The sequence below is a fragment of the Columba livia genome, chromosome 5 (genome assembly GCF_036013475.1).
Source record: "Columba livia isolate bColLiv1 breed racing homer chromosome 5, bColLiv1.pat.W.v2, whole genome shotgun sequence".
NCBI classification, from domain to species: Eukaryota; Metazoa; Chordata; class Aves; order Columbiformes; family Columbidae; genus Columba; species Columba livia.
The window spans coordinates 19421753-19448271 of NC_088606.1; the positions used below are offsets into that span (position 1 = coordinate 19421753).

Genomic DNA, 26519 nt, shown 5'->3' on the forward strand with positions numbered 1-26519 from the left:
GGTCCAGATTGAAAATAGTGTTTTGTGCATGTCTCTATTTCTTGTTATGTAGCATGCTGTTTCTCAAAACCTTGTGGTCCAATGGCATCTTATGCAGTAATTTTCATGACCTCTTACTAAAGAAGCAATAGTAATTCATGATAAGTAAAAGTACATTTTGATTTAAGCATCCATAACTTTAATGGATTATGTGAGCTTGTGAGAGAGGAAAGATGATGATACTCTCACTCTTTTGTGCTGTATTTGCCATCTACTTGTAGGAGCATTCACTCTGTAGATCTCCAAATACTCTGTCCGGATTCTCAACTTCTTTTGACTCAGGAAGGCCTTTAAAGCATGTGCTTAAATGGGAAAGGATGTTCCAGTTAGATATTTGAAGTTATGTATATGTTTGTGTTTTGCTGGGTCAGACCAAGTTACTCCACCTGAGTTTCAGTATAGTAGCTTTGGACAAAGCATGTGTGATTCACGTTGCACAAAGCAACTTTTCCAAAGGAAACTACTAATGATTTCAATAATAAGTATACTTGTTGCTTCATTAAATAGCTGTAAGTAATTTTTAGAAGACAGAATGGCACAAATATGCCTACATTTGAACAATTTAAGCAGTAACCAAATTATTGTGAGTGGTACTAAGTTTGGCTTGGAGTAATGGGGTGAAATGCCAAAGGGATATTGAGGCTAAATATCAGGAAAAAATATTTCAGTATGTCAGTTAAATTATCTTTCTAATATTGTAGAAGCATATAGGTTAGAACTTTTAAATCCAGCCTGTGTACATGGACTGTGCTGCCTTTGTCAGGAGGAGAATTCAGTCACTTTATTGCTCCTGATCTTTTCATCTCTAACATCTGTAGTTCTGTGCATTACAGTGTTGTATACAATCCATTTTTCAGTATTGCCAGAAATCACTGAAAAATTAAGGAAGTATAATAATGGATTATGACTTTTTGTTTGTTTGTTTGCTTTTCAAGGGATTTGTCACTGGAGGAAAGGATGGGGTAGTAGCTCTCTGGGACGATACCTTTGAACGTTGTCTCAAAACCTACGCTATCAAAAGGGCTGCTTTGGCCCCTGGGTCTAAAGGTAATGCAGACTTTGTCCTATTTTTTAATTTTGTTTAAAATACTTTCTTTAGAAAACTTTTCCTGTGGAATTGCTTTACCCAATAGGAGGAGGTCCACATCAGACATAACCAATAGGAATAATGACTTTTTTTTAAGCTTTATTGATTCTAAATAAGTCATTTTTCCATCAGGAGGGGAATGGTATGTTGTAGTGTCTGTTAGCACATTTGGTGGGTGCAGATCATATTTACCCTTTTATCTGCCTGAATTAATTTATTTAACCTTGAGTCTCTTACCACCGAGATGTTATGTTGTTGTTTGATTTGTGGTTTGTTTTTTTGTTTTTTGGTTTTTGGTTTGTTGGTTTCTTTGTTTGTTGAGTGTCAACTAAAGGATGGCAGGGATCCATCATCTGTGACAGTTACTTGACAAATGCCATCAACTCGGAACATCCCCCACTTCCTTCTTCTTCCTCCAAAATATATATTGAGTGTGATGTCATATTGTATGGAATATCCCTTTGGGCAGTGTGGCTCAGCTGTCCTGGCTGTGCGTCCCCCAGCTTCTGGTGAACGTGGCACAGCATAAGAAGCTGAAAAGTCATTTACTACTTAGCAGCAACTAAAACATCAGTGTTTTACCAACATTTTTCTCATACTAATTCCAAAACACAGCACTACACCAACGACCAGGAAGAAAATTAACTCTATGCCAGCCAAAAGCAGGACAACCATAAATGCCAGCAATATAGTAGTATATTTGATACTTCCCATGCACATTTTTTCACCAAGATTGACAATGACTCAGGCTAGTTAAACTTCAAAGATACTTGGTTGAGAAGAAAGATTAGTGTCAGCTGGGTAATTGCTAAATACTCCCAAATGAATCCAAACATGTAAGTTCTTCCATGCAGGAATATGTTTCTATTTGTTTACTACTGAGTATCTTTTCCTACAGTGAGAATGTAGTGTGCATATGTATGAAAAATCCTCTCTAAGGCATCTTTGAGAATCTTCTTTCTTCTAACATTTTAACGTTCTAGGTCTTCTCTTAGAAGATAATCCTTCTATACGTGCCATATCTTTAGGACATGGTCATATTTTAGTGGGCACCAAGAATGGTGAAATACTGGAGGTGGATAAAAGTGGACCAATAACTCTGCTGGTTCAGGTACATCTTTAAAAACTGTCAGATATTCCATACCACAAACACTATTTTATTCTTCAAGTAAAGACTGTTGTGAAATAACAGTCGCTTTAATGACTAGTGAAGAAATTACTCTCATATCATAGATTTTTAATGCTACAGTAGACCATTATGACTCTTGAGAAAAACATATCACAGATTTTGATGTACTAATTTGTTCAGCAAGTTCATCTTTTCAAACAGACAGAGATCTCGCTTCCGTTTAGGAAAATAAAAGGGTGTGAAACAGTGGATCCTCCACCAAATTCCTGATTAACTTTTTTGGGGTATTAATTACTCTTTTTATGAAACAGACTCCGTTTCTTAAGCTTGACCACAAAACAGGTTTTTTACATCATATCATCTTATGTTTTTCTTTTATATAACACTTAAATAAAATCTGTGGATCTTTAATTCACACTTCAGAGTGGCCAGTGCAATGTGTAAAGAACTAGATGTTTTTAAAGAACATTTTAGAACGTAAGGTAAAGGAACAGATCTAGATGTGCATGAGGATTATTTCTCAGGGAAAATATTTCTCTGGTACTAACTACTGTAAATTGCACTTATACTGTAAGTCTCAGGGTGAGGTTTTCTCCTGATGGTCTACATTTCAATTAATATATTTCTTTACATGCATGTTCTCAGGTTTTTTTTAACTTTCTTAAATGTATTATTTTATATTTCAGTTTAAAATACAAAGTCATCTGATTTGTTGTGTTTTTTCAGGGTCACATGGAGGGGGAAGTTTGGGGTCTAGCTACTCATCCTCATTTGCCTATTTGTGCCACTGTAAGTGATGACAAAACCTTAAGAATATGGGATTTATCTCCCAGCCATTGTATGTTAGCTGTTCGCAAATTGAAGAAGGGTAAGATGCTTAGTATAACAAAAAGATTTAACCGAATTCAGTTGACATTTACTAACACTATGAATCTTTCAAAATCAAGACTGGATGAATTCCATTGTTTGTACAAATTATTTATTGATGCTATGTTCATGAGTTACGTAGCCCTTAAAGTAATGACCCTGTATGAAAGATTTCTATGTAACACTGTTCTTAAGGTTATATGCAGTTGTAACATATTTAAGCCAGTGAATTTAAAATAAAATTTGAGCCAATTCCCATGTTGCTTATAGCATTGCAAACTTTTTTGAACAGCAGAGGACTTCAAATCTAGAAATTTTTGGAAGAAATCTTAGACGTAATTATGAATTCATCCTCTTTGTGAACGTTAGAAGAAGAATCTGAAATGTCAAGGAAAGAACAGTAATCAAATTCTTACTCATTCTGTACTATACAAATAAATTCTATTTTGACAGATGGAAGAACTGTTATGACATCATATGAGGAGATTTTTTTTTTAAGGTTAAACCAGAATGGCCTTAACAAGCTTTTAGTGATATATTTGCTTTGCTGGACAGAGGAGTGCAATAGGCTTCATCTGTTTGGCGTTCAGCAAGGCATTTTGATCCAAACCTCATAGGAAGTTTAGCTGAATCACACAGAATCACAGAATGTTAGCGATTGGAAGGGACCTCAAAAGATCATCTAGTCCAATCCCCCTGCCAGAGCAGGAACACCTAGATGAGGTTACACAGGAAGGTGTCCAGGCGGGTTTTGAATGTCTCCAGAGTAGGAGACTAGACAACCCCCATGCAGGAAGACTCATGAGCTGGCACTAGCAGGGATTAAACAAAGTTTCAAGTTGATGAAATCCTCTCAAGTCTTAAAGCTGATATTTCTTAATATTTGTAAGAGTAGTTTTGGCAGTAAAATAAGGTCGGTGATGACTTAATTTGCTGATGAGACACATTTGGAGATGCTTTGGTGATCTTAAAAATCAGCTGTGTACTGTACAGAAAGAGCTGGGTACTTCTACAGACTGCAGTAATGGAAATGAGATAATACTTGGTAATTAAAAAAGGCAAGACTTGATGACCATAAGAAAAATGTCTGTGTAGCCTGAGGAGCATAAGGCTCAGCATGTTCTGTTTGATTGCACAATGAGAATCAGGTGCGATAGTGAAGTATTTTTTCCCAGGACATATTGAAATATTCATGTAATTTACAAGAGACTAATGAGAATATTTGTGGTGTACACTTCTTATCTGTGTTCAGCTGAACAAAATGAAACTGAAAGTTGAGTGTGGAGAAAGAGGAGCTACAGGACAATGAATAAGAAGCTTTGTGATGGAGTCAGCTAAATAAAGGATTACTCTCCACAAGTTGATCAGAAGAAGAAATAGTAGGGAAAATATTTACACTAATGGAAAAATCTGCCATGGAAACAAATCTATATAAGCTGACCATAAATAAATTTAGATTAGATATTTAACTGGTTTTCAAATGAAACTTGACATGTTCATTAAAGGGATTATATGACATAGTGACCATGATAGCAAACAACTGAATACATTGAGTCCAGAAGGTCTTTTACAGCCATGTTCTCCTTACCAGACCAAATGGTAACAAACAGTTGGCACCAGATACTAAGCAGGAGAGCAGATTTAAAATTTATAAACAATAGCGATTAATCTAAGTTACTAATTTAGGACAAATGTCAATTAATATGCAACTAAATGCAGTCTAAGATTCTGGGATTGTGTACTTGTTGATTTGCCAGTAGCTTCTCTGTGCTATCACAGGTTTTGGAAATTATCTTGGTAGCATCTAAAAAATTTCATGAGACTATAAACTATAAGAACAGCTTTCCTTTACTACTGAAAACATAAATAAAAGAGAGATTATACACTGTAAATGTACCTGAATGCCGTTTTTGTATTCCTCATAGGAGGTAGATGTTGCTGCTTTTCTCCTGATGGAAAAGCATTAGCAGTTGGTCTGAACGATGGAAGTTTTTTGATAGTTAATGCAGATACCCTGGAGGATCTAGTCTCTTTCCAGCACAGGAAAGACGTTATTTCAGAGATCCGATTTTCTCCTGGTAAGTGATTTAAAATGAAGATTTTCATATCAAGGGTTTTGAAGCCAGCTATATAACCTTTAAAAGAGAAAAGAAGTAAAGATTTGTAGTACTCTTTCATGTGTAACGAATAAGTCAGCAAGATTCATATTAACATTTTGAAAGACACTGGGTGTGAAGCCCTACGTTGCTCATTTAAGGATGAGATTATTGGAATAGGTTTGTTCACAGTAACCTCATGAATGCAAAATTTGAAATCATGAACATCCAGCAGCCTCCCAGGGTCCCTCAGGTTCCACTTTGTGAGCTGCATAAGTTTGGCTCCTCTCTGAGGTTACTGTGAGCTGATAAGAATGCTTGAAACTGATGTGTCAGAAAGTTCTGCTGTTGTCTTTTTTTTTCTTTTCCCCTCTATGGTTCTTAGCACTCCTAGTGAGGCTGGTTTATTTCAAACAATACAGCTCTTATTTAGGAACTCAGATGTGTGGCCTAAACTAAGAATACTACTTCAGTGAAAATACTCTTCTATAGGAGAAATTTCGTGCAAATAACTGATACCAGGTCTCATCCAACATTACCTAAGCCTTACCACTCTCTGAGTGCAATAAATGTTTAAAGTTTCATCAAATAGTTTTTATTGTTTGAGAATGTAACGATGTAATGGTTGTGTATTTCATACTGATTCTGATTGTACGATAGGAACATTAGTCTGTTGGGGACTATGTATAAATTAGCAAGCTCATTTCAAAGAAATCTGAGTTGCCTATAGCTAAATTCCAGAATGTACTTATGTTTTATACACAGAGCAGTACAGATTTTGAAAATGTCTTGTGTTTCTACTAATGTGGTTTAGGGGCTGGAAAATACTTAGCTGTGGCATCCTGTGACAACTTTGTAGATATTTACAATGTAATGAGCAGTAAACGAGTAGGAATCTGCAAGGGAGCCTCCAGCTATATCACACATATGGACTGGGATGTAAGAGGTAAGTAGCATTCATCCTAGAATTCTACTGGAAGACTGATTACATTATAGACTAAATACAGTACATCTACAGTATGAATTTGTAGTATTACTGACAGATTTGTTTCTTCGGCTTATGAATATGGTCACATCATCTGAATAAATACAAACCCATGATTTTTACTGCTATTTATGTATTTAGAAGTTGTGCAATTTGAAGTAAAGTAGGTTGTCTCTATAGATTAGTTTGTTTGGGGTATTTTGTACATCTTCTGTGTTTATTCTTTGACTTCTACTTCTTGAATAATGTACTGAATAATGCAGTTGCATCTGCAGCTCAGGAATATATATCCTTGTTGTCAAAAATAGCAGAAAGACTGGATTTCCTGGGTCTTAGTAAGTGATCAGTTTGAATACAAACTTTAGTCTGGTTTCATACAAAAGCAAGACAGTGCATGTGTGCAATCCGTCAGATTCTGCTCTTATTCCTCTATATAATCTCTTTTGAAACTGTCCGATTTAACATTAATTTGCAGGAGTGTTGTAAGTTGGTTTCCTTAAAGAATTCTGAAAACAGGGAAAAGCCAGAAGCATGCATGAGGATTTCCCTCACAAAAGAAGTACGGGCAAGCGGAAGTCAGCTGCTTGGAAGCAGCTGTTGACCAGGCAGCCTATGGGCTTCTCTGTCCCAAGAGCAGGTGCATACTGGTCAGCCAGTTGTCACAAGCAGGCTCTGAGTTAGAGCCAGTATGCAATGCATTATGACAGTTTTTGAAGAGAGGAGGAAGGACTGTGGATATAAGGGGTCAAAGGCCTCAGATTTCAGAAGGCCATACTTCCAGATCCACTGGTTATATAGGCTTCTTTCTCCAATGGAAACAAATAATTTGCGTAAGAAAACTTTAATTTTTTTTTTTTTTTTTTTTTTTTTTTTTTTTGTAAAGTGGAATATTCTGTTTAATGTTAATATACAATATGTAATGTGTTTTATAGGGAAGCTCTTGCAAGTCAACACTGGTGCTAAAGAACAGTTGTTTTTTGAAGCTCCTCGTGGGAAAAAACAAACAATTCCTACTTTGGAGGTGAGGCAATAATGTGCCTTCTGAACTTGTTTGCAAATTAGAGTTATGATACAACCCTCTATACCACATAAGAGGGAATTATATATAAGGTTATAATTTTAACTGGTCTATTGAAGAAGCTTCTGTTTGGCCATTTGCTGTCCTTCATATTTTTTGCAGCCTGTTCAATTAGGTAATGTGATCAGAATGAGAAAATATGGAAGAGATACTGCATTTGTCTCTTTTGTTAAGAAATGGACATTGAGCTGACTTAAGCACTCATAAAAATCTCACTGGGCTTCTGTATGCCCCTTCTGGTACCTAAACACTTTGAAAACCTATTGCAAATTACTTAGCCCTAACCTTGCTGTGGAAGATGTCATGTCTATCTTTAGATACCAATACAATACAGTATACATAGGCAAGTGTAGTATATTCCAGCTATGATATTGTTTTGTTCTCTCCAGTTGTAGAGCATTGTCATAGGGCAGAGGAGGAAAATGGATACTTTAAAAATCATATTTTCAGTGAGATTGAAAGGCAGTGTTGAAAAATGAAATTTATTTTCTGTAGCCTGAAAGGGCAGGTAAGATCAAAATTTTTTAAATATTTCCAGAGATTTTAGAACTGGAAGCTAATAGAGATAAAATTAAGGGTCTTGAATGAAATCCTGAATAGTCAGAAAAAAAGTGGTTAATATGTTAAAATGTTGGTTAATATGTTAAAATACTTTCTTTTAGATGTGGTGTGTCTTTCAGTACAAGGTGTTTTTCTTGAAATCAGATATGGGACAAAACTGACTGGGAAGAAGCATGCTCTGTCTCAAACAGGTTGTTTTTGTAGGTAGAGAAAATTGGCTGGGCATCATGGACAAGTGTTTTGGGCTCTTGCTGCGAAGGAATCTGGCCAATAATTGGTGAAGTCACAGATGTAACCGCTTCTTGCCTCACTAGTGATAGTAAAGTATTAGCCACAGGAGATGATTTTGGATTTGTGAAGCTATTTCGATACCCTGCCAAAGTAAGTAATTTTCAGCTGTTCATTTAGATGATTGGTTAATAAATCTGCCTTTTCAAAACTAAAAGTTAAGTATTCAGAAGAAAATAGTGCTTTTATACTTTTGTCCTCATGATCAAAGAAGGCATTCAATATTACACTGCAATTTGCAATGCATTAAACTTTCAGTTAATAAGAGTGATCATCCCAGGTCAGACTAAAGTGCCATCTCAGGTACTGTTCTATCACTGACTGTGGAAAATGCTTGGGAATGGGACAGGCACTGTCTAATAATACCTTAGGCATTAATACCTTCAGTGTGGTTTTAATCAATGTTGTTTTTAGCTACTTAAGCTCTTGTTTTGGAAGACAGTGAACATTTCTTCCTCAACTCATTTAATTCATGATTTTATAGACCTTCAATGTCTCCAACCTCAGTCATTTTTCTCTAAGACAAAGAACTTTAATGTTATTTAATCATGCATCACAGAAAAGCCATTCGAAAAGCACTTTATATTTTTACTGCTCTTCTAGAACATTTGTAGTTTTCCTGCGTGTTTATCAGTAAATATTTTGAATATTTTACCATGCTAGGGATAGTAACAATGCAGAAGTATTGATTCAAAATATTGTATGTGCATTTGATTCTTAATCTGTTAGATTATTTTCTCTTTTAGGAAAAATGATTCTGTGTTTGTTGCTGCAATCTGTTCATAAGGAAATTCTTGCATGCTTGGTGTGGAAATATGGTTAACATTTCATGAAGTTGCTATAGGAGAGGAACTTGGCAAATCATGTGATGCAGAGAAATGCAAAACAGCTAAAGTGTAAACTGTAAAAAAGTTAAGAACATGTTGTTGTGCACTGGCAACTTATTTCACTTTTATCTAGTTGCCTGGTTAAATTTGATCTGTGTCTTTTCTCCTCTCTTAGGGAAAGTTTGGAAAATTTAAGAGGTATGTTGCTCACAGTACCCATGTAACAAATGTCCGTTGGACCTATGATGACAGTCTGTTGGTCACTGTTGGAGGAGCAGACACCTCTTTAATGCTGTGGACTTATGAGATGGAAGGACATCGGGACAGCAGGCAGTGCGACAGTGAAGAGTCTGATCTAGATTCTGAAGAAGATGGAGGTCAGTAATAATTTATAAAACTAGATGTATTGTGCCATCTCAAGAAGACTTTATTAACGGAAAGCTGATAATTTAGAAATAATCAGGTTTTAGATATGATTGTTTTAGTAAAATTTCTTTTTGCAGAAGGGACCGATAAACTGTTGTGAAGGAAATGATCATGAAGTGTTTGACTTGCTGCTTTGAGTCAGAGTGTATAAAAACACTCTTGACATCTTTTAAGTGAAAAAAATTAAGTGGCAATTATAGGTAACTTTCAAAAATCTATATAGAAAAATACATTCTTCACAATTTACATTTGGGCACTAATTCTAATGGAATTATGTCAAAATCTGTATAGTGTGAGATCATAGTTATCTTGATGTTACAGCATCTGTTTCCATAACATGCAAGCATAGTAGACTGAAGCAGACTGATATTCATATATGGAACAATCTCTTGCAAGATCATAATATCAGTAGTTATAAAGTGTTAATTACATTTCATAGAATTAATTTCTGTTGGTTTTACCATACTTAATATTTTCCTTTTCATGTTATAATTCCAAAGGCCCCCAAACTTGCTGTCTCTGCTCTCAAGTGCAATTTTTCCTCCATGTTAATTAATTTTTCAACTGTCACTGCTACTCTTTAAATAGTTCTTTGTAATAAATTAACTTTAGTTTTCACTAAAATCTGCTAAATGACCAAAGAGATGCTTTAGATTTTAGAGGCATATTAAATATTCATTGGAGAAGAAGTTTTATGCACTTACTGCTGAAAAGTATTGAAGATTGCATCTGCTAAGTAATTTAATTGCCTGCAGGAGGACTTGGTCAACTTTAGCTTTTGGAATCAAAAATAGCAATCTTCAGACATGTTGGCACATCTTTGCCCAATAACCTTCCTTAGGCTCTGGTGCTTTACACAGGACCCTCTTAAGCTATGTGTTCAAAAATTCTCTGAAAGAAAGAGATGTCTGTTAAGCTTTAGAAGAAAAGACATTGACATATTTTTCCACAGAAGTTTCTCTTCATCAATCCTATTAATTTCATCTAGAGTTAAGAACTATTTATAAAGTTGGCATGAGTAGTCTCAGTCTTTGAAAAAAGGTTGAAGGTAGGTAACAACCCTGCCACTATTTAGCCTTTTTGGCATGTTGACTATAGTAAACGTCATCTTGATGTGTCTGACTGTTCCTAAGCATTGTGTAGGAAGCCTGTGCAGACCTATGGATTCCATCCTAATTGATGGATCCTGAAATTGAGAACAACCTGGTGCTACATCTTCCAGAACTCAACAGCAGGCCCTTTGTTAGTGACCCTGAGTTAAGGCCAGCCAGGCAGAAATGGGGTAGCTTTGAATGTCCCTTGAATCTTTGTTAATAATTTTTTCCACAGAGTTCCTGCAGAGAATTTTTTTCTTAAAATGTCTTTTATTAAGAGTGTTCATTATTCCCAGTTGCTTTCTTTCTGTTTTCTATTGATGTTACTAATAATACATGGTATAATTGCTCTTGTACTCCAGTACAGTGTTGAAAGCTGCACAAATTATGATTTAACTTTTTTTCTGCTATCTTTCTTTTTTTTTGGTACTGTTTACTCATTTTGTTAGGTTATGACAGTGATGTGACAAGGGAAAATGAAATTAATTACACCATCAAAGCCTTATCAACAAACATTAGACCAATGTTTGGAATTAAGCCTCATCTGCAACAAAAGGAGCCAACTTTAGATGAAAGGTAATTGCTAAATTACAGTCCTAGCCAAGAAAGCAATCTGAAAAGATGATTAATAGTAAGACATAATTATATTGGAATGTATGTGTAAAAAGAGTGGCAATATTTATTCGGGAAAAACAAGCAAACAAACCTAAGTCTTACCTAAGGACTAGGCTTTACCTCTTTTTCAGAGACCACAAAAACTCTGAATGACTTATGTATGTGAGTATGTTTGGGGAACTTCTTGATGTAATTGAGTTCCTTGCTGTTGTTTGATAATATATTCTTTTTGAAACTTAAATACTGAGTCATGTCTAGTTGTGTCATTATAGGCATGAACGTGTACAATTGTTTTGTTGGAAGACAGCTCTCAATTATTTGCTTCTGCTAACAAGCTAATCTGACTAATTCATCTGTAAATGCTCCTTGCATTGTTTCTGCCTCCAGATAACTTATACCTTTCTTTGAAAAAATCTGTCCACAGTGGTTTTGCAGTTTCTATTAATGAGTGTTAGAAAATGAGGTTGATTGCTTTGCAGTGTTAGTTGTATTGCTTGGTTCACTGTCATATGCTTTCAAAGAGAAGAGGATGGGGAATAAAGTAGAATAAGACCAGCTGGTAAAGTAGATGTGAAATAAGAAAAAGAATTTATAACCACTAGAACATAATCTGTTGCAGAATCTGCAACTGAGCACGGGATCCTGGAAGTTGTTGTTTGTTGTCAGCAAAATCCATGTGGACAGTGTAGGTGAGAGAAAAGGGAAGAGGGATTCCTAACACAATCCGTGGCAGTTGTAGAACACTGGTACTAAAGAGCAGGAAGACAGGAAAACACAACATAGTATAGTCAGGAGTAAGGATATAGAGAAATAGCAGATTGGAAACTTCCTGCAGAGATGTGAGTAATTCTGTTACAATGCACATGCCTCTTTCTGCAGCCAAGCTGGCAAATCTGTGATGCCCTTATTCAGAAGTGCAGCCTGACCTTTGTGGTAGTTTTGGTGTTGTCTTTTGGTTTTAGGCTGTGGTGCTGAAGGAGAGAATGGATGCCTGCAGATAAAGCTATGGCTCCTTATCTTGCATTTAAATGAGAAATGGTCTTTCTACTTAATAATTAAATGTATTAAATGGAAATCAAAGATAAATTATATGCATGGTATCAACAGTTTGGATTTATATTTACTCTTGTTAATGAAAACTGTGATTAAAGATTTTTTTTAATTCAATTCTAAACCTCTTTTATTTCTTTCAGTATTTTTTTCTGAATCAGAGTGATTTGTTTTTCAATTTCAAATAAAATATTCAAGTAAGGTAACTAGATTCTGATTCAAAATACATAAAATTCAGGAAAATATTTCATTGCCTGCATTGTTTAGAGGTTTGGGGCCTTAAAACTTTCAAGAAAACCTTTTATGAAGAATGAGAACAGAAAATGGTATGCATTTTAGCTTCTGTTCTGCCCAAGTTAATATTGTATAAGTTTGGTAAATGTTTTAGTAGTTCTACTTTAATAGATACTAATTTTTATTTTAATTTTATTTCCCTTTTGCTTCATATGAAGGCAGGGGGTAGTGAGGTAAGTTCATTTACACCACATCCAGATCAAACACATTTTAATAACTTAAGCTGCTTGGGAAGGTAGTTGTATTTTGAAATAGGAGTGAAATCTTTAAGTCTTTTCTATTAAATAGTAGTTTGTTAATGGGTACAAAAGGGATAAACGACAAAGAGTAAGCCCTGTTCTCAGTCTCAGTAGACATGAGTGAGTCCTAAATAGAGTATTTGGGAGGAGGTGATAAAATCTCATCCTCTTTTCCTCAATAATTTGAAATGGCTAAGGAACAGCTTGACTTAAGTAGCTATAGTCATAGAGCTTGCCTAACTTCTTGTGAACTTCTTTAAGACTATATCTGAGTGTTGGCATAGAGGTTCAACATGGAATGAAAAGTGCAGAGGGGCCATTGCAGAGATGCCTGAAGTGGCTATACGAGCAGTACCACCACGTCTGTGCCACTGTGCTTGAGCTAATGAAGTTTCAGGAACAAGAGGACCGTAATCGACTTGACAGCAGCATTTTACCAACACACCTGTACTACTTAAGGAGCTGAGCTGCGAGGTCCGCAGAGCATTGATATGACATGCAGAGTAGCTAGCTCAGGTGCCTGCATTAGATTTTGCACATACTCTATTTAGAATATATGCCATACTCAACACCATGCTCTTACGTTTGTGGCACAGCACATCCTCAGGCTGCAGGCCACCCTTTAGACTTGTAGACTGAGCTACCAGGTCACTTGGACCTACACTGGTTAAGAAAGAGAACTTCTCTTCCACCTACCTGGACCCTGTTTCCGTTGTGATGGCAGGTGGTAGAATTGTGTTATCTCCTTGTATCCTCATGCAGACAACTTGACGTAATCAAGAAAGCCACATCTTCATCTAACTTTTAGGTCATACCACTAGCAACCTTTATAAAATTAATTCTGGTTCTGGGCTTTTAAAAAAATGTGTATCTGTAAAGTCAGTGTTTGTGTATAAGTTATATAGAGCATGTATAACTTATACAGACTTTTCTTCTGTGTTTGTTCATTTACAGGTGTTTGGTTGTACTGCTCAAAGTGTGGGTAGTACATCTGTGTCATTCTGTGTTATGCATAGGCTTGTTATAGTGACTGACAAACATTAGAAGAGATACATTTCTTGTATTAATAGGAACTTTATTGGAGTTCGTGTATTCTCAGGATCACGGGTACACACCAGGGTAGAATGTGGTTCTGAGAATGTCTTTCAATTTTGACTTTGTTTATCAAGGATATTCCTTACCAGAAAGTATCTGAACATCTTTTACTGTTGAACGTAGGAAGTTTAATTCTCTGTGGGAGAAGATGGAGATATTAATAAAAGCTACCACATAACTGAACTCTAAGGCTATGTATAAAGGCCTTAAAGACCACATCTAAAACATAGTTGTTACTAAGGATTGTTGTACCTGGCAGTTGAAGTGGAATTCATAAACCCTAGCTGACTAGTGAGGTTCCCTCTATATAGAAGGAATATGATTTTTTGGTATCCAGAGTATTACATAGGATAAGCAATAGAACACTAAAGGAAGAAGCATATCTGAAATCTCATCTGTTTTGTACTTCTGTCTCACAGAAGCTCCTCTATGAGGCCAGGAGTTGTATTCTGAGACTGTGGCCTGGATATAAAGTCAGAAATTACTCAACTACATACCAGAAATTGATTCACTAGAATTATTTTGATTCTAATATTATCAGAAAGGTTAAGTTGATCTCACCTTTTATGTTTTAAATATTAAGATGTTGTAGGAAATAATAGTTTTTAGCCACTTAATATATCAAAAATTCAAATACACATCAAATACACGGGTGGGTCAAAACAAGCACCACTCTTTTCTACTAAAGCAGAAAGGAATGAAAGGATCCATAGCGTCAGAAAGGGAGAATAAACAAAAGAAGGTGCAAAACACTGCAATCTGGTGGCTTCTTTGTGAAGTATGGAACATGAAATTCTGCTTTTGGTGTAGCATAATAATTTCCTTCCAGTGACCCTTAATTCAGAATGTAAATGCAATTCCCAGAACAAGAATCTGAACAAAGGACTATTATTGCTCTCTGACAGAGGTAGTGTCCTCCTCTCAGTTTTCTGGTTTTGCTCATAAATTACTTTTTTTCCTTGCAACAGCAGAACTTAAAGAAAAAAAAGGTTCTCCCCTTCACAATAGCACAGTTTTACTAGGAGCAGTGGACATTTCTGTGCCTTAATAATTTTCATGTCTAACACATTAACTTGAGATGTGAGTTGCATCAATTCATATTTGTAGGCAGCACTGCCTTTATTTTTTTCCTTCAGGATAAACATCATTTTCCCTACTTTTTCTATGACCTTTTTAAAAAATTATTATTTCTGTAACAATCTCAGTAATTCAGTATTCAAAAGAAAATAATACGGTAAACATTTTTTAAACCTGAAATATTTAGGTCTGTTTTATCTACTGCTTGAGTCAGTTGAAGAAGAGAACAATACATGTTGTAAAACAAGGATTTAGAAATGGATGGAAGAAATAGTTTGCTGCACACCAAACCCCAACTTCCAGGCATAACCATTTGCAGTTTTATTGCATGGTTCCTATAATGAAAAAGCAACTGGATTAGTGTGCTCTAGTACTAGAGAGCATACCTGACCAGATGATGCAAGCTATAAAAGGATACAGCTGGCAGTAAGCTCATTCTAATATGGCCCATTGATGCTGCAAATGAAGAAAAATGTTAGCATTGCAGTGGTAGTTGTTCAGTCTTTGTTTTAGGGCAGAAAGGAAAAATGGAGATGGAAGACCTACAAGACTGCATTAGCTTCAAAGCTGTTTCAGCTTGCTTTTGATTGTATATTGAAAACAATTATTTTTATTTGCTCTTGTAGGTTCCTGTACAAGAATTTTTGCTTTATTAGAAGTTTTAAAATTAAGAGAGATGGCTTTAGAGACTTTATTTTTAAGTCTTAAATCAGCATTACTTCAACTTATTATATCATGTAATGAAAGAATCAGCAGGCAGTTGATTAGAGTTAATAAGTCTGAATGTTACTTCTAGCTTTCTTTTAGAAGTTAGTGAGATGGGAATTTTTTGAAAATAAGACATACTAGTGCTGTAAAAGTCGATATGCTGAACAAAAATATGTTGAAGCCTTAAATTTCAGGCATGATTTTTTGAAAAACTTATGGATACTAGAACTCAAGATTTTGTTCAGATTCAGTTGTTTTAAGGTGTCCTTGCAGTGTAGTTTAAGGCCACCTCTACTAATGATACACCATTCTCTAGTAGTAAAATTACCATAACATATCTTTGTTATTGGAATACTTACTTCCATTTGTATTGAAAACACAAAATGACATTGTCTGAGGCAGCACTTAGTCTATAATTTGAAGTATTTATAATTTCTGAATAGTGATATTAAAAGACAATATTTTTATGTGAAAAAATGTCTACTCTGTGTCTGATGTGAGTGCGTAATAGCTTTATGGATATTCAGCAGCAAATGATAAATTGGAAAACTGTTTTATCCTTTACTGAAAGTTCTTTCCTAGTATGTTTTTGTGCTAGGTAAATTGCTCGGAAGAAAAATCCATCATGGATTTTGAAAACAGTTCTGGCTCAGCTACTCTCTGAACTGCAAATCACTAGAGGTTGGGAGAAGAATCTGGAGAATATCACTCCATTCTTATTCTGTTCTTACACTCCCTGAAGAGCTCACTGTTTGTCACTGTCAAAGGGAGGATGCTGTGATTAACGTACTTTAGATAAGAACAACTGTACCAAGAGATCTCATAACTAAACAGCTAGGAATTCTGGTTTAATTTTTCACCATAAATTTGCCATACTAAAGATTTGCAAGCAACTAAGAACTCTGAAAGAGTCTGTCTCGGACTCATCACTATCCTCTTTATATATACCATTACTCAGTCTACATGCTGAGATCTCTTGTATGACTTCCCAGTGTTGTATATCTTTTGAAAATTCTTTAGATGCTCAGCATGCACTCCCAGATGCAATTCAAAACCAGGCATCATGGAAAAATTACTTCAAATATATATATATATGTGTGTGTGTGTGTATATGTATATATGTATTTTGTCTTGAGGATTTCTTTGTGTGTGTGTAAGGACATACGCAAAAGTGCATAACCTGCTTTAGATTCTTGTGTATTCATAATGGGAAGGGAACTAACAGACTATTTACAAACTAGTGCTTTACTGATCCAGAAGTGAAGAATTTTTTCTACTTGATACAGACAGTAAATAAATGTAAATTGTACTTCCAGGGGGGTCAGGGAGGCAGGAAGCTGCTGGAATGAGCTTTCCTTTTTCTGAACCTCGCACTAATCACCTTGTCATTGGCACTGAAATGTAGAGATTTTATACAAATATCCTACATATGTTTTGCATAAATGGATGGAATGCAATTAGATTTTTCTCCTTGCCAGTGTCATGACTTGTGATGTGAACGTGTAAATAGCAGAAATTCCAAAGTTGTTTTAGTAGAAGATCAGCTTTATCTTCTCCTTTCACTCTGTCAACTTGTGTGATTTGGGAGAGGGGAGAAGCCAGGAATCAAACTGAAAAATTACAGCAAGAGAGTTTCTGTTAGCAGCTCCTTCTCTCTGTTCATGCTGTTTGCAGAATAAATCAGGTTACAGGAAAGTTTAAATTTTAAGTTAACTATTTTTTAAACAGTTTTAGAAAGAAAGCAGGGCTTTTTGAAGTTAACCTTTCTGTGAATCAGTTTCTGCACATGGGAATGTACATCAGTGCAGGATATTAACCTTGAGATTGAAATCCCCCAAAAGTTCTGGAGATTTCATTCTTCACAAGCAAGAATTTAGTTATCGTCATTTACGTGTATTACTGTCTCTGAGCCCCAGTGATTGACTAGAACAACATTATGGAAAGGAATGGTCTCCCTTTACCAGTTTAAGGTAATTATTTTTTCCTCCCATAGCTGACCTGACTCATGTCTTTGAGGAAATCAAAAAGCCAGTTACCGAACTATCAAGGTTTACCAAATAATCTCTAGTTTTGAATGCAAGGAAAAAACCTGTTCATTTTGCAACTAAAATAATCAGATGTGGTCAGGAAACAAATATCTAGAGGAGCAATTGCATGGCCCAGGGATGCAGGTTGGAAGATTTGTATTTGGGTTATGATCTGTGTAGAATGACTTCATCAACGGAAGGTAAGAAGTTATATGAACCGTATGCATTTATCAAAGGCCCCCAAGAAAAGGATAACTGAAACACAGGCATATTGCGAGATAGGTTGAATATAGAATCATAGAATCATTTAGGTTGGAAAAGACTTCTAAGGTCATTGAGTCCAAGCATTAACCTAACACTACCAAGTTCACCTCTAAACCATGTCCCTAAGAACCTCATCTACACATCTTGTAGACACCTCCAGGGGTGGTGACTCCACCACTTCCCTGGGCAGCCTGTTCCAATGCTTGACAAACCGTTCCATGCAGAAATTTTCCCTAATATCCAATCTAAACCTCCCCTGGTGCAACTCGAGGCCGTTTCCTCTTGTCCCTTTGCTTGTGACTTGGGAGAAGAGACCAACACCCTCCATGCTACAACCTCCTTTCAGGTAGTTGTAGGCAGTGATAAGGTCTTCCCTCAGCCTCCTGTTCTCCAGGCTAAACAACCCCAGTTCCAAATAAGTCTTGTATACCTCAGTGATGAAGTTGACACAAAAGCCTTTAATGCAGTCTGCCTTGTACAAATTGTGCGTCCTATCATATCTCCATATCTGTAAATATTTACTGGCTAAAAATTAGCTATGTCACATGTCACCCATGTGGAAAATCTTGTTCCATACTAAAGTCATGAGATTGAAAAGTAGACTTGGAGATTAAAGAATTGAAACTGCCGAATAAAAGCTAAAAACTTTCCTCTGACTATATGAACATTTGGTTCAGTGTACTCCGGAAAATTATAAGGGAAATCTGTGCTCCATTCCTGGAGAAACTCTTGTCTTTCCTGCATAGTGCCTATTCTGAAAAGTATCTGAAGATATTTGAATTCTGTGGTACTTGAAGAATTGCATGTTATTGACTGTAAACCTTTTCAAGATGCATTTGAATTTTATTGGAAGAAAAGGCATAGTTGTTTCCTGTATGAAGAAACAGTGCATCAGTCATGCATTGCAGAATAAAGTTGGAACTAATTAGAAGAGGTTCCGTAAAACAGATTCTTTTCAATAGAGGAAAAAAAATCCATTTTTAAGTTAGCAACACTATTTTCTTAATTTTTTGGAAAGTTTTCCCTAACAGATGAGAGAAAAATTATTTTTGCTTCACCTATAAGACTGATAACTGGTGTCTATGCTGCAGTGGAATTGCTTGCTAGTTCTTAAAAGAAAAGCAAATTTTAAAAAAAGACAGTGTACCTGCTAATTAGCTTAAGTGCCCATGCATAGTACAAGTATTAGGAAATAATGCAAGTGCCCATGTTTTCCAATGGATAATAATGATTTTTTGCTAGTCAAAGTATAGGAGTATGCATCACATCTGACTGAGAAAACCCATCCAGTGCAACACATTTGTGAAACAGATGCCCAAATATCATCAGTCAACATAAATTGAATTAAATAATAATGAAAAACCAGTATATATCAGCAGTGCTCAGTACCCTGCACATTTTGACTGGCCAAGATAATTTATTTTAGTATAACTGAATGTAGTTATGAGTCAACATCTGTCTTTAATAGTGAGTTGACTGTTATACTCATCAGCTCATTTCAGGCACTTAAACCTGCACAACATTTCTTTGAGTAGTTCAGGTGTTGTGTTTGCCAACTCTTTAAACATTTTACATACTTCAGAGGTTTTTGGTCTGATTCCGCTTTCTTTCTCTCTTTACAGTAGGAGTCGTTCCTAAGAATTAGATTCTCATGCCAATGCAGGTTCATTGTTCCTGTTAAATGAATAGGAGTTTTCTGTACATAGACAATAGATTTACATAATATGTGAAGTTGTGAGTAATCCCTTTGTTGTAAAAAGAAGTAAGCCAATCAAAAAGTCAATAATAATTCTATCTATTAAAAATTTACTGACACCTAGCTTTCAGCAAAACTTGTATAAGTAATCCTTTTCTCTTTCCCACCTGCTGCTGAAAAGAGGTTCCAGGTAATGCTTTTTTTTTGCTATCTAGTCCATGTTTTACTGTCATCTCCCATTTTTCTTAAGAAGCCATCTGTCATGTTGGGTGCTATACCGTGCACCTATTACTCTTCAGACTATTGCTGTATTACAAATTTTAAATTTATATGTATTCATTGTAGTTCCATTCTATACAATAAGCTAGATATTTATTTACCTACCAATAGAAAGTTAGCTACATGGACCATTAAACTTCCCTATGTTTTACAAATAATATTTTTCAATAATATGTATTAAAGTATAGAGATGAGCGTTCTCTTCAGTCCCTACTGGACAGCTATCCACCTCAAAGGTGTATTGTTTAACATTTGATGGGACAGTCTTGCCTGAGATGTCAAGGTGTACATGTTACTAAATTATTTAAGTATTAGATTACCTATGACCTAGATTACACACATTGGTGTGTACAAAATGGCACTTACTGCTCATAGGACATATGAAAATAATTATGACTAATCATTCTCAAGAAGCAGTATTTAAAAACTGCCAGGTTTCATTATCTTCTAATGGAAATCAGACCTCTACAGTTTCACAAGTGACTTTGAAAATCTTACAAAGAGTGAATGGAGAGAACTCCTGCTTACTTTTTTATTGAATTCTCTACTTCATGCTTGACAGCGCCTTATGGGGAGGGCATTGAAAGTCACTTCATGCTGAAAGCTGGTACAAAATCATCTGCTGCGTTCTCTGTAAGCCACCCAAAGTTTGGGTTGCAGCTGTAGGGACCCTCACAGGAAGGGACTTTTGTACCAACAGCTATAATTTGCTTTGTGAAATCATGCCCGAAATAACACTTGGGTTTTTAAAACAGAATAAATATTGTCATTTACATTGTTATGAGTTACCATGGAACTAAAAGAATTGATCAATAATAAAAATAGAGAGTTAAATACAACAGCATCATACAAGACAACGTGGGTAACAGTATCAATAATATTGAAACTATGTCTAAAAGCATAAACACAAACTGCTTCAAAATGTTCGAATTCTATTTGCATGTTGAAAATAAAGTGCCAATAGTAAGGTATTTATTTCCCCTATGATAGATGGCTGGAACTCTCCTTCCACATGTTCAAACTGACCCCATCCATTTGTGTATTCATCCCAAAATGTTATTCATACTCTTTTTCCCATCTTTTTCACACAGTGGTTTTTATGCATGCAGGTATATGACCACTGGGTGTTGTATATGCCATTAGTCACTTTTCTGCACTTTAAATAGCAAATGGAAAATATATTCAGCTTTAAAAAAAACCACTTGGAAAATGTATTCTGATGTACATCAACATTCCTGCTTTTAAATGCACAAGTTGTCATTTGAAACTTACTTAAGGAAAAATACATACATGCTTGTAATTTGTATTTCAGTTCCACTGCTCTGAATCAATATAGAGTTAGTCTTTCATAGGTGGGTACTTGTATAAATTATTTAGGTGACCTGTGAGATAATAACAGCTGAGTATAAATTGTCAAGTCAGGTTTTATTGACCAATGTACATTCACTTTGTTCTTTCTCATGGCAATGTACAAATGTAAATGTACTGTGATGATTGGCTAAGGATGAATATGAACCTGTATTTGTGTTTGTTTATCTGTGCAACCATTAGGTATAATGGTCTTTTCAAGTGGTTGTGTAATATGAGATTGTTTTACCTCTTCTCCCATTCTATCACAAGGGATCAGCAGGCAGCAAATATTATAAAAATGCCACATTCTAGGTCCAAGCAGCAGAGGAATCTTCACTTCCAGTCAGTTCAGCTCCAGGAACATAAACCTGTGCCAGAACCATGTCCTTTCAGTTTTTACTGCTTTTGTTCAACTTTTGATAGGCTTTTCTATTTAATTTTTGTGCTTTTTTTTTTTTTTTTTAACTCACTTTTTCCTCTCTCATTCCTGTACATAAATGAAATAAGAGGTGGAGGGGAAAGGGAGAGAAACAAGCTTGAGTGCTCTGTGTCACATGTGACGGTGACAAGTGGAAGAAGGGCTCCTTATGCTGTGTTCTTTCCATTTCTAGAGCAACAATAATGAGCCTGTTGCTAGATTGTCCATGACAATTGAGGAATTAAAAATATAACATATCTGGTAACAAGTAATTACGGGGATTTCCTCTTCTGTTTTAGATGTATCCTTTTTATTTCCTTGAATCTGCCTTGACCTACGCAGTCCTTCCTCTGTCTCTGTTTTTAATAAATCTTTTGCAACAGCAGTCAAACAGCACTACTCTCTGACAACTGATAAACATACAAAATAACGCTTCTGAGAATGCCTTTTTTCTTCTGAGAAGCATGAAAATATTTTTATGGATAGATTGTTAGGAATTGTCTTTAGAATTGGACTTGGTTCCCTACAGTTTGGACTTTATGCTTCATGCTTCATGGGGTGTTTTTGATGGTAATCAATAGTAGTCTTCTGTCTTTGATCCAAAATTTTCATTTGCTCTCGTGCTACTTTTCATAAGCTTTTTTTTTTTTTTTAAGAGTAGCCTTAGTTACTCATATGCTTGTTAGTCTGCTGTTCAGAGTAACAGAAATTTATGCCAGCTTACTAGATCTGGAACCTGACGTTCTTGTTCCTTGTGCTCGCTGCAATGTAATCTAAAGGAAGCAACATTTAAAGATTTCTTGCTGTCTGTAAAGCATCAGAAATTACGCCTCTCAGCTAGGAAGTCTCTCTGGAACTGTGTATCTTTTTCTACTCTCCTTTTTTCAAGGAGGTTTGGATTTTTCTCTGCTGGTGTGTGTGAAGGCTGGCAATCATATCTTGGGTGTTGATGCTTCACAATTGAGTAAGGTGGCATTGTGATTTTTCTTTGTAGCTGTCAAGATGTCATTGACAGCTGGATTTCTTTTTCTCCAGAAGCCTTTTTGAGTTCTACAACATGCCAGTAGAAGCAGCATGTGAAACAACCAGCATGCCAGTCTCACATTTCTGCAATACTCCCTTGCTGTTTGATTTTACAGCTGCTGCATGGGATGAGAGAAGAGGTAACACAACAGTGGAAAACTAGTGAATGTTGATACTATTTTTTCTAGGTTCTTCATTTTTTTCCCCACTTTCTGATTTTTGGGGAGATTAATGGTTGGGACAAACAGAACCAGCAGTTATACACTCTTGTAATTTTCAGGATTTCAGCATTATTCCTGATTTCCATTTTTAAAAAGAGAAAGGTACATGTTGTGTTTGCTTAATTTAAAAAAGGATTTAAAGTCAACATTTTGTAAGTGGTTTTCAGGGAACCGCTTTTGTCTAAGTGTTTTTTAAGGACCTTCTTGCGTTCGTAAGTGTGCTTCTAATTACCTTATAGATGAGCAGTAATTATGGAGGTGTCAAAGTAATTAAGGAACTACAATTATAATTCAGAGTAATAAGCTGTAGGTAGGAAAAAAAATTGGTTAGCAACTCTTAATATCATTAACATGTTACACAAATCAGGTGTTAGATATATTTCAATAACTGTAATTCTTTGCCATAAAATGATAGGGTATGTATTATCACGGATATGTTCAATTCATTTAACTTGTTAACCCTGTTCATTCTTCAAAGACTTGATTGCACAGGCAGATAAGTGGTTATTATTTTTCCATTTAACTCCAGAGATTGGAAGCACTAGGATTTGTTCAGTTTTAAACACTACTTATATGCAGAAAAAACAAACACTGCTTCAAAACCCAAACAAAACTTTGTTTGCTAATGTTTTGAAAGGTCAGTGTGACCATTCCAAAAATTATATTGGAAAAAAAAGTTGTTTTTACCAGAGAAGAGGGAATCTCAATGTTAATTTACCACAGATGCTTGTTGAAGCTGATTCCATGCTTGCCTCCCCAGCAAATTTTAATTGAACCTGGGCTGTGTTCGTTTCTCTCTTTCTCTGTCTCTTCATTTACTTGAATGAGTAAAGGAGGCTTTTTATTCTCTGTGTCACTTGAAGTACTTTTAGAAAGCAAATTCCTGATACCAAATCTGTGCCTTTCAATTTTTGTTCGTGCATTTCTGTAGTTTTACTTGATTGGATTTAATCAATTTGAGTAGCACACAGTGGTAGAAAGGATTCTATAGCACTGAGAGAAATCTGTTACCTCTTGAACAGTGAATTTGTAACTGAAATTGTTCATCTGCTGTGAAGGTGGGGGAAGATATGGTGAAAGACTTTCTTCCTCTGCAAAACTTTAGATGGCCTCTCTCCATATATACTTAATATGATAAACATTGTGACCTATTGGGAGTGTTTTGTGTTGAGAATTCAGAAACTTCTAAATAAGAGTGTAGTTTCTTTATTTCTTAAAATTAAAACCCGAGCATTTTAATCATACTTGGCAATACCATTGTAATATGATGGGGTAGATGAGGAGATGCTAGGAGTCAGTGGTGGCAGGACAGAAGAGAAGACCTGGAAAATAGCTGGGCAGGCTAGGAATTTTGCAGCAAGTAGGAGACCTGGAAGGTTGGTTGAGAGACATTAGTGGTTCAAGAATGGTCATGAAATGGGATGCTGGGATTGCTGATGGAAATCAGATATATTCCTTGCTTCCTATGCTGGTCAACATGCTTCCATAGGCGATGCGGGCAGCCCAGACCATGCTCGGTTTGTTTTTCCTTCTCTTTTTTCCAAAAGTCAGGAGAACACTGTTTCATGCTCACAGACTAAGGGAGAGGATGCTGTGGCTGTGAGCTCGGTCCAAGCTGTAACTGAAAAAACACCCCAAAATGTTAAAATGCCTTGCTTTTCTGTCTTGAGGTGTATGTGAATTCCTTCTAAGCAGAGACCTCAGAGAGAAAAAAGAGACCTGTAACTGAGGACCTTTGAGAATTAAGTCTGGGGATACATTCCCACCAGACCAATTTCAAGCAGGACTGAAAGAGTGTATTTAAATGTTGCGATCTTTCAATATTTGTTTCTAAGCAAGGAGACTTTTAGTGCATGCCTACACTGGACTCCTTTTCTGACCTGGATTGCTATGTACGATAGGTGTCCCCAGATTTTTCTTGTACTTCCAGTCTATTAGAAGTCTGTTTTCCAATAGCAAGAATTTTGTAGTAGCAAAAAAAGTGTTAGACTACAGTTCTTTGTGAAATGTAAACATCTTTCTCCATACTTCAGTTAGTGTTCTCTGTTTTAATTTGCAGTTATTTATGAATTATTATTAAATATGAGCCTTAGTTATTTTCCTTCGTGCCTTGAATTTTCTTTTGAACTTTAAATTATTATTTCATACTTTGATCTGGTAAGAATTTGTTTAATACAGCTCATATTGCCTCCCTGTGAAAAGACTAATTGTGTTACCTGATGTAAAGTAGCAATATTTCTTCTTAGATCTGGATTTGGATTTTCTAGTGTAAAGATTTTACATTTCATAAAATCTAGATTTCTGATGCTGAATTAAATATTTCAAGTACCTTCCTCTGGCCCTGTCTAACACAGTAGTCAGCTTTAATAAACGTGATCGTGTTTGGGTGATCCAGGCATTCGACAGGCTTCTTTACCAGGTAGAAATTTTTCATCATCTGTTTTTCTTTTGTATTTTTTTTCTGTAGGTACTTTAGAGGCTTCTAAGCATAGGGAAGGCAACAGGGGTATCTCAGAACACAGTTCAGAGTTTGCATAATAATACATACAAATCTTTTGACTGGAGATATGACATGAACCTATAAATTGTACTAAAAACAGGCAGGGAAAACAGACGAATAAAGCTCAGAAAGGTATTTTATTAGAATAACTGAAAAAAACCTTTTCAAATGTAGTTCAAAATATACACTGTGCAGACAAATCATAGTCTATTGTTCTTAGAAAAGAGACAGTGATTATTTTCCATCAAAGTCATTATTCAAGATATGGAATTAAAGTACTTTGTACTAGAAAGGGAACATGAAAGAGAACTGACCTGTTGCTCTATGTGTCATATTAGTTTGTTACACTGCCTGCTGCATAAAATCAGGTAGGCTTTATTGAATCTACACATGGAATTTATTTTTAAATTAAGTGTTCCTCTTGAGGGTCAAACTTAAGGGTTTCTTTTCGTGGCCACATATGCTGTATATATAGAATCAATAACTAATGCTCCTGAAGGTTACTAGAAATAATTGCACAGTTTTGATAAATAATATGTATTTGTTTGTATGCTTCTTTGTATATGAACAGTTGAACATCATCTGGAAGATATGTTACAGATATTTATCAAACTTATCTAGTTGAGATTTCTTAATTAAATCTGGACTATTCAGATCAGTGGAACATAACTTATGGCTGATTTTCATGCATTTGCATGGTGATGGGTTTACTTCCAACAAGGTGTTGATCGATAACGTGCTTCTGTTGATGTGAATGTGTGGGTGTACCTGGAGTTCCTTACAAACCATTACAAAAGTAAGAAAAGTTAGGGCCTCCTGAAGGCATGTGGGAACAGGAATTATTATCTCAAGTGTTTAGATTAATCAGGTAAGCCTTTAAAGTTTATCCAATAAAAATTGCTGCAAGGAAGGTGGAGTTACCTTAACAATAAAGCATGAAAGAGCTAAGAATATTCTGTTAGTGGTCATTCATTTTAGAACAAGCTTTTGCATGAACCTCATGGATTGTTGAAGAATTGTCAGAAAACCTAGCATGCTAAACAAAGGTGTGTTGGGTTTTTTTTTTTTTCTTCCTTTGACAGAGGTATTTCTTTTAAAGATGAAAACAAATATCAGTTAAACAGGATGGGGCTATAAGTTTTCCATATGCAGTAGCAGGTTGGAAGGTACTGTGTTAGTATGGAAT

The 26519-nt window shown here is 35.6% G+C and overlaps 1 protein-coding gene across 8 annotated transcripts in view; it reads left to right on the forward strand.

The window, feature by feature from the left end:
- The window catches only part of EML5 (EMAP like 5), a 115965-nt gene that overhangs the window by 66349 nt on the left and 23097 nt on the right, over window positions 1-26519 (forward strand). For 7 of the 8 annotated variants that reach the window (XR_010472827.1, XR_010472828.1, XR_010472829.1 and 4 more), the window contains exons 19-27: window positions 975-1086; window positions 2110-2237; window positions 2982-3123; window positions 5048-5200; window positions 6033-6164; window positions 7136-7224; window positions 8047-8223; window positions 9133-9334; window positions 10927-11053. Coding sequence is in view for 5 of the 8 variants with exons in the window: in XM_065063716.1 (XP_064919788.1) it covers window positions 975-1086; window positions 2110-2237; window positions 2982-3123; window positions 5048-5200; window positions 6033-6164; window positions 7136-7224; window positions 8047-8223; window positions 9133-9334; window positions 10927-11053 (1262 nt within the window). In the remaining 3 variants the exon portion in view is untranslated. Of the gene's footprint in view, window positions 1-974; window positions 1087-2109; window positions 2238-2981; window positions 3124-5047; window positions 5201-6032; window positions 6165-7135; window positions 7225-8046; window positions 8224-9132; window positions 9335-10926; window positions 11054-12594; window position 26519 lie in introns of those variants that run through there. The other variant, XM_065063719.1, reaches the window with a different exon arrangement.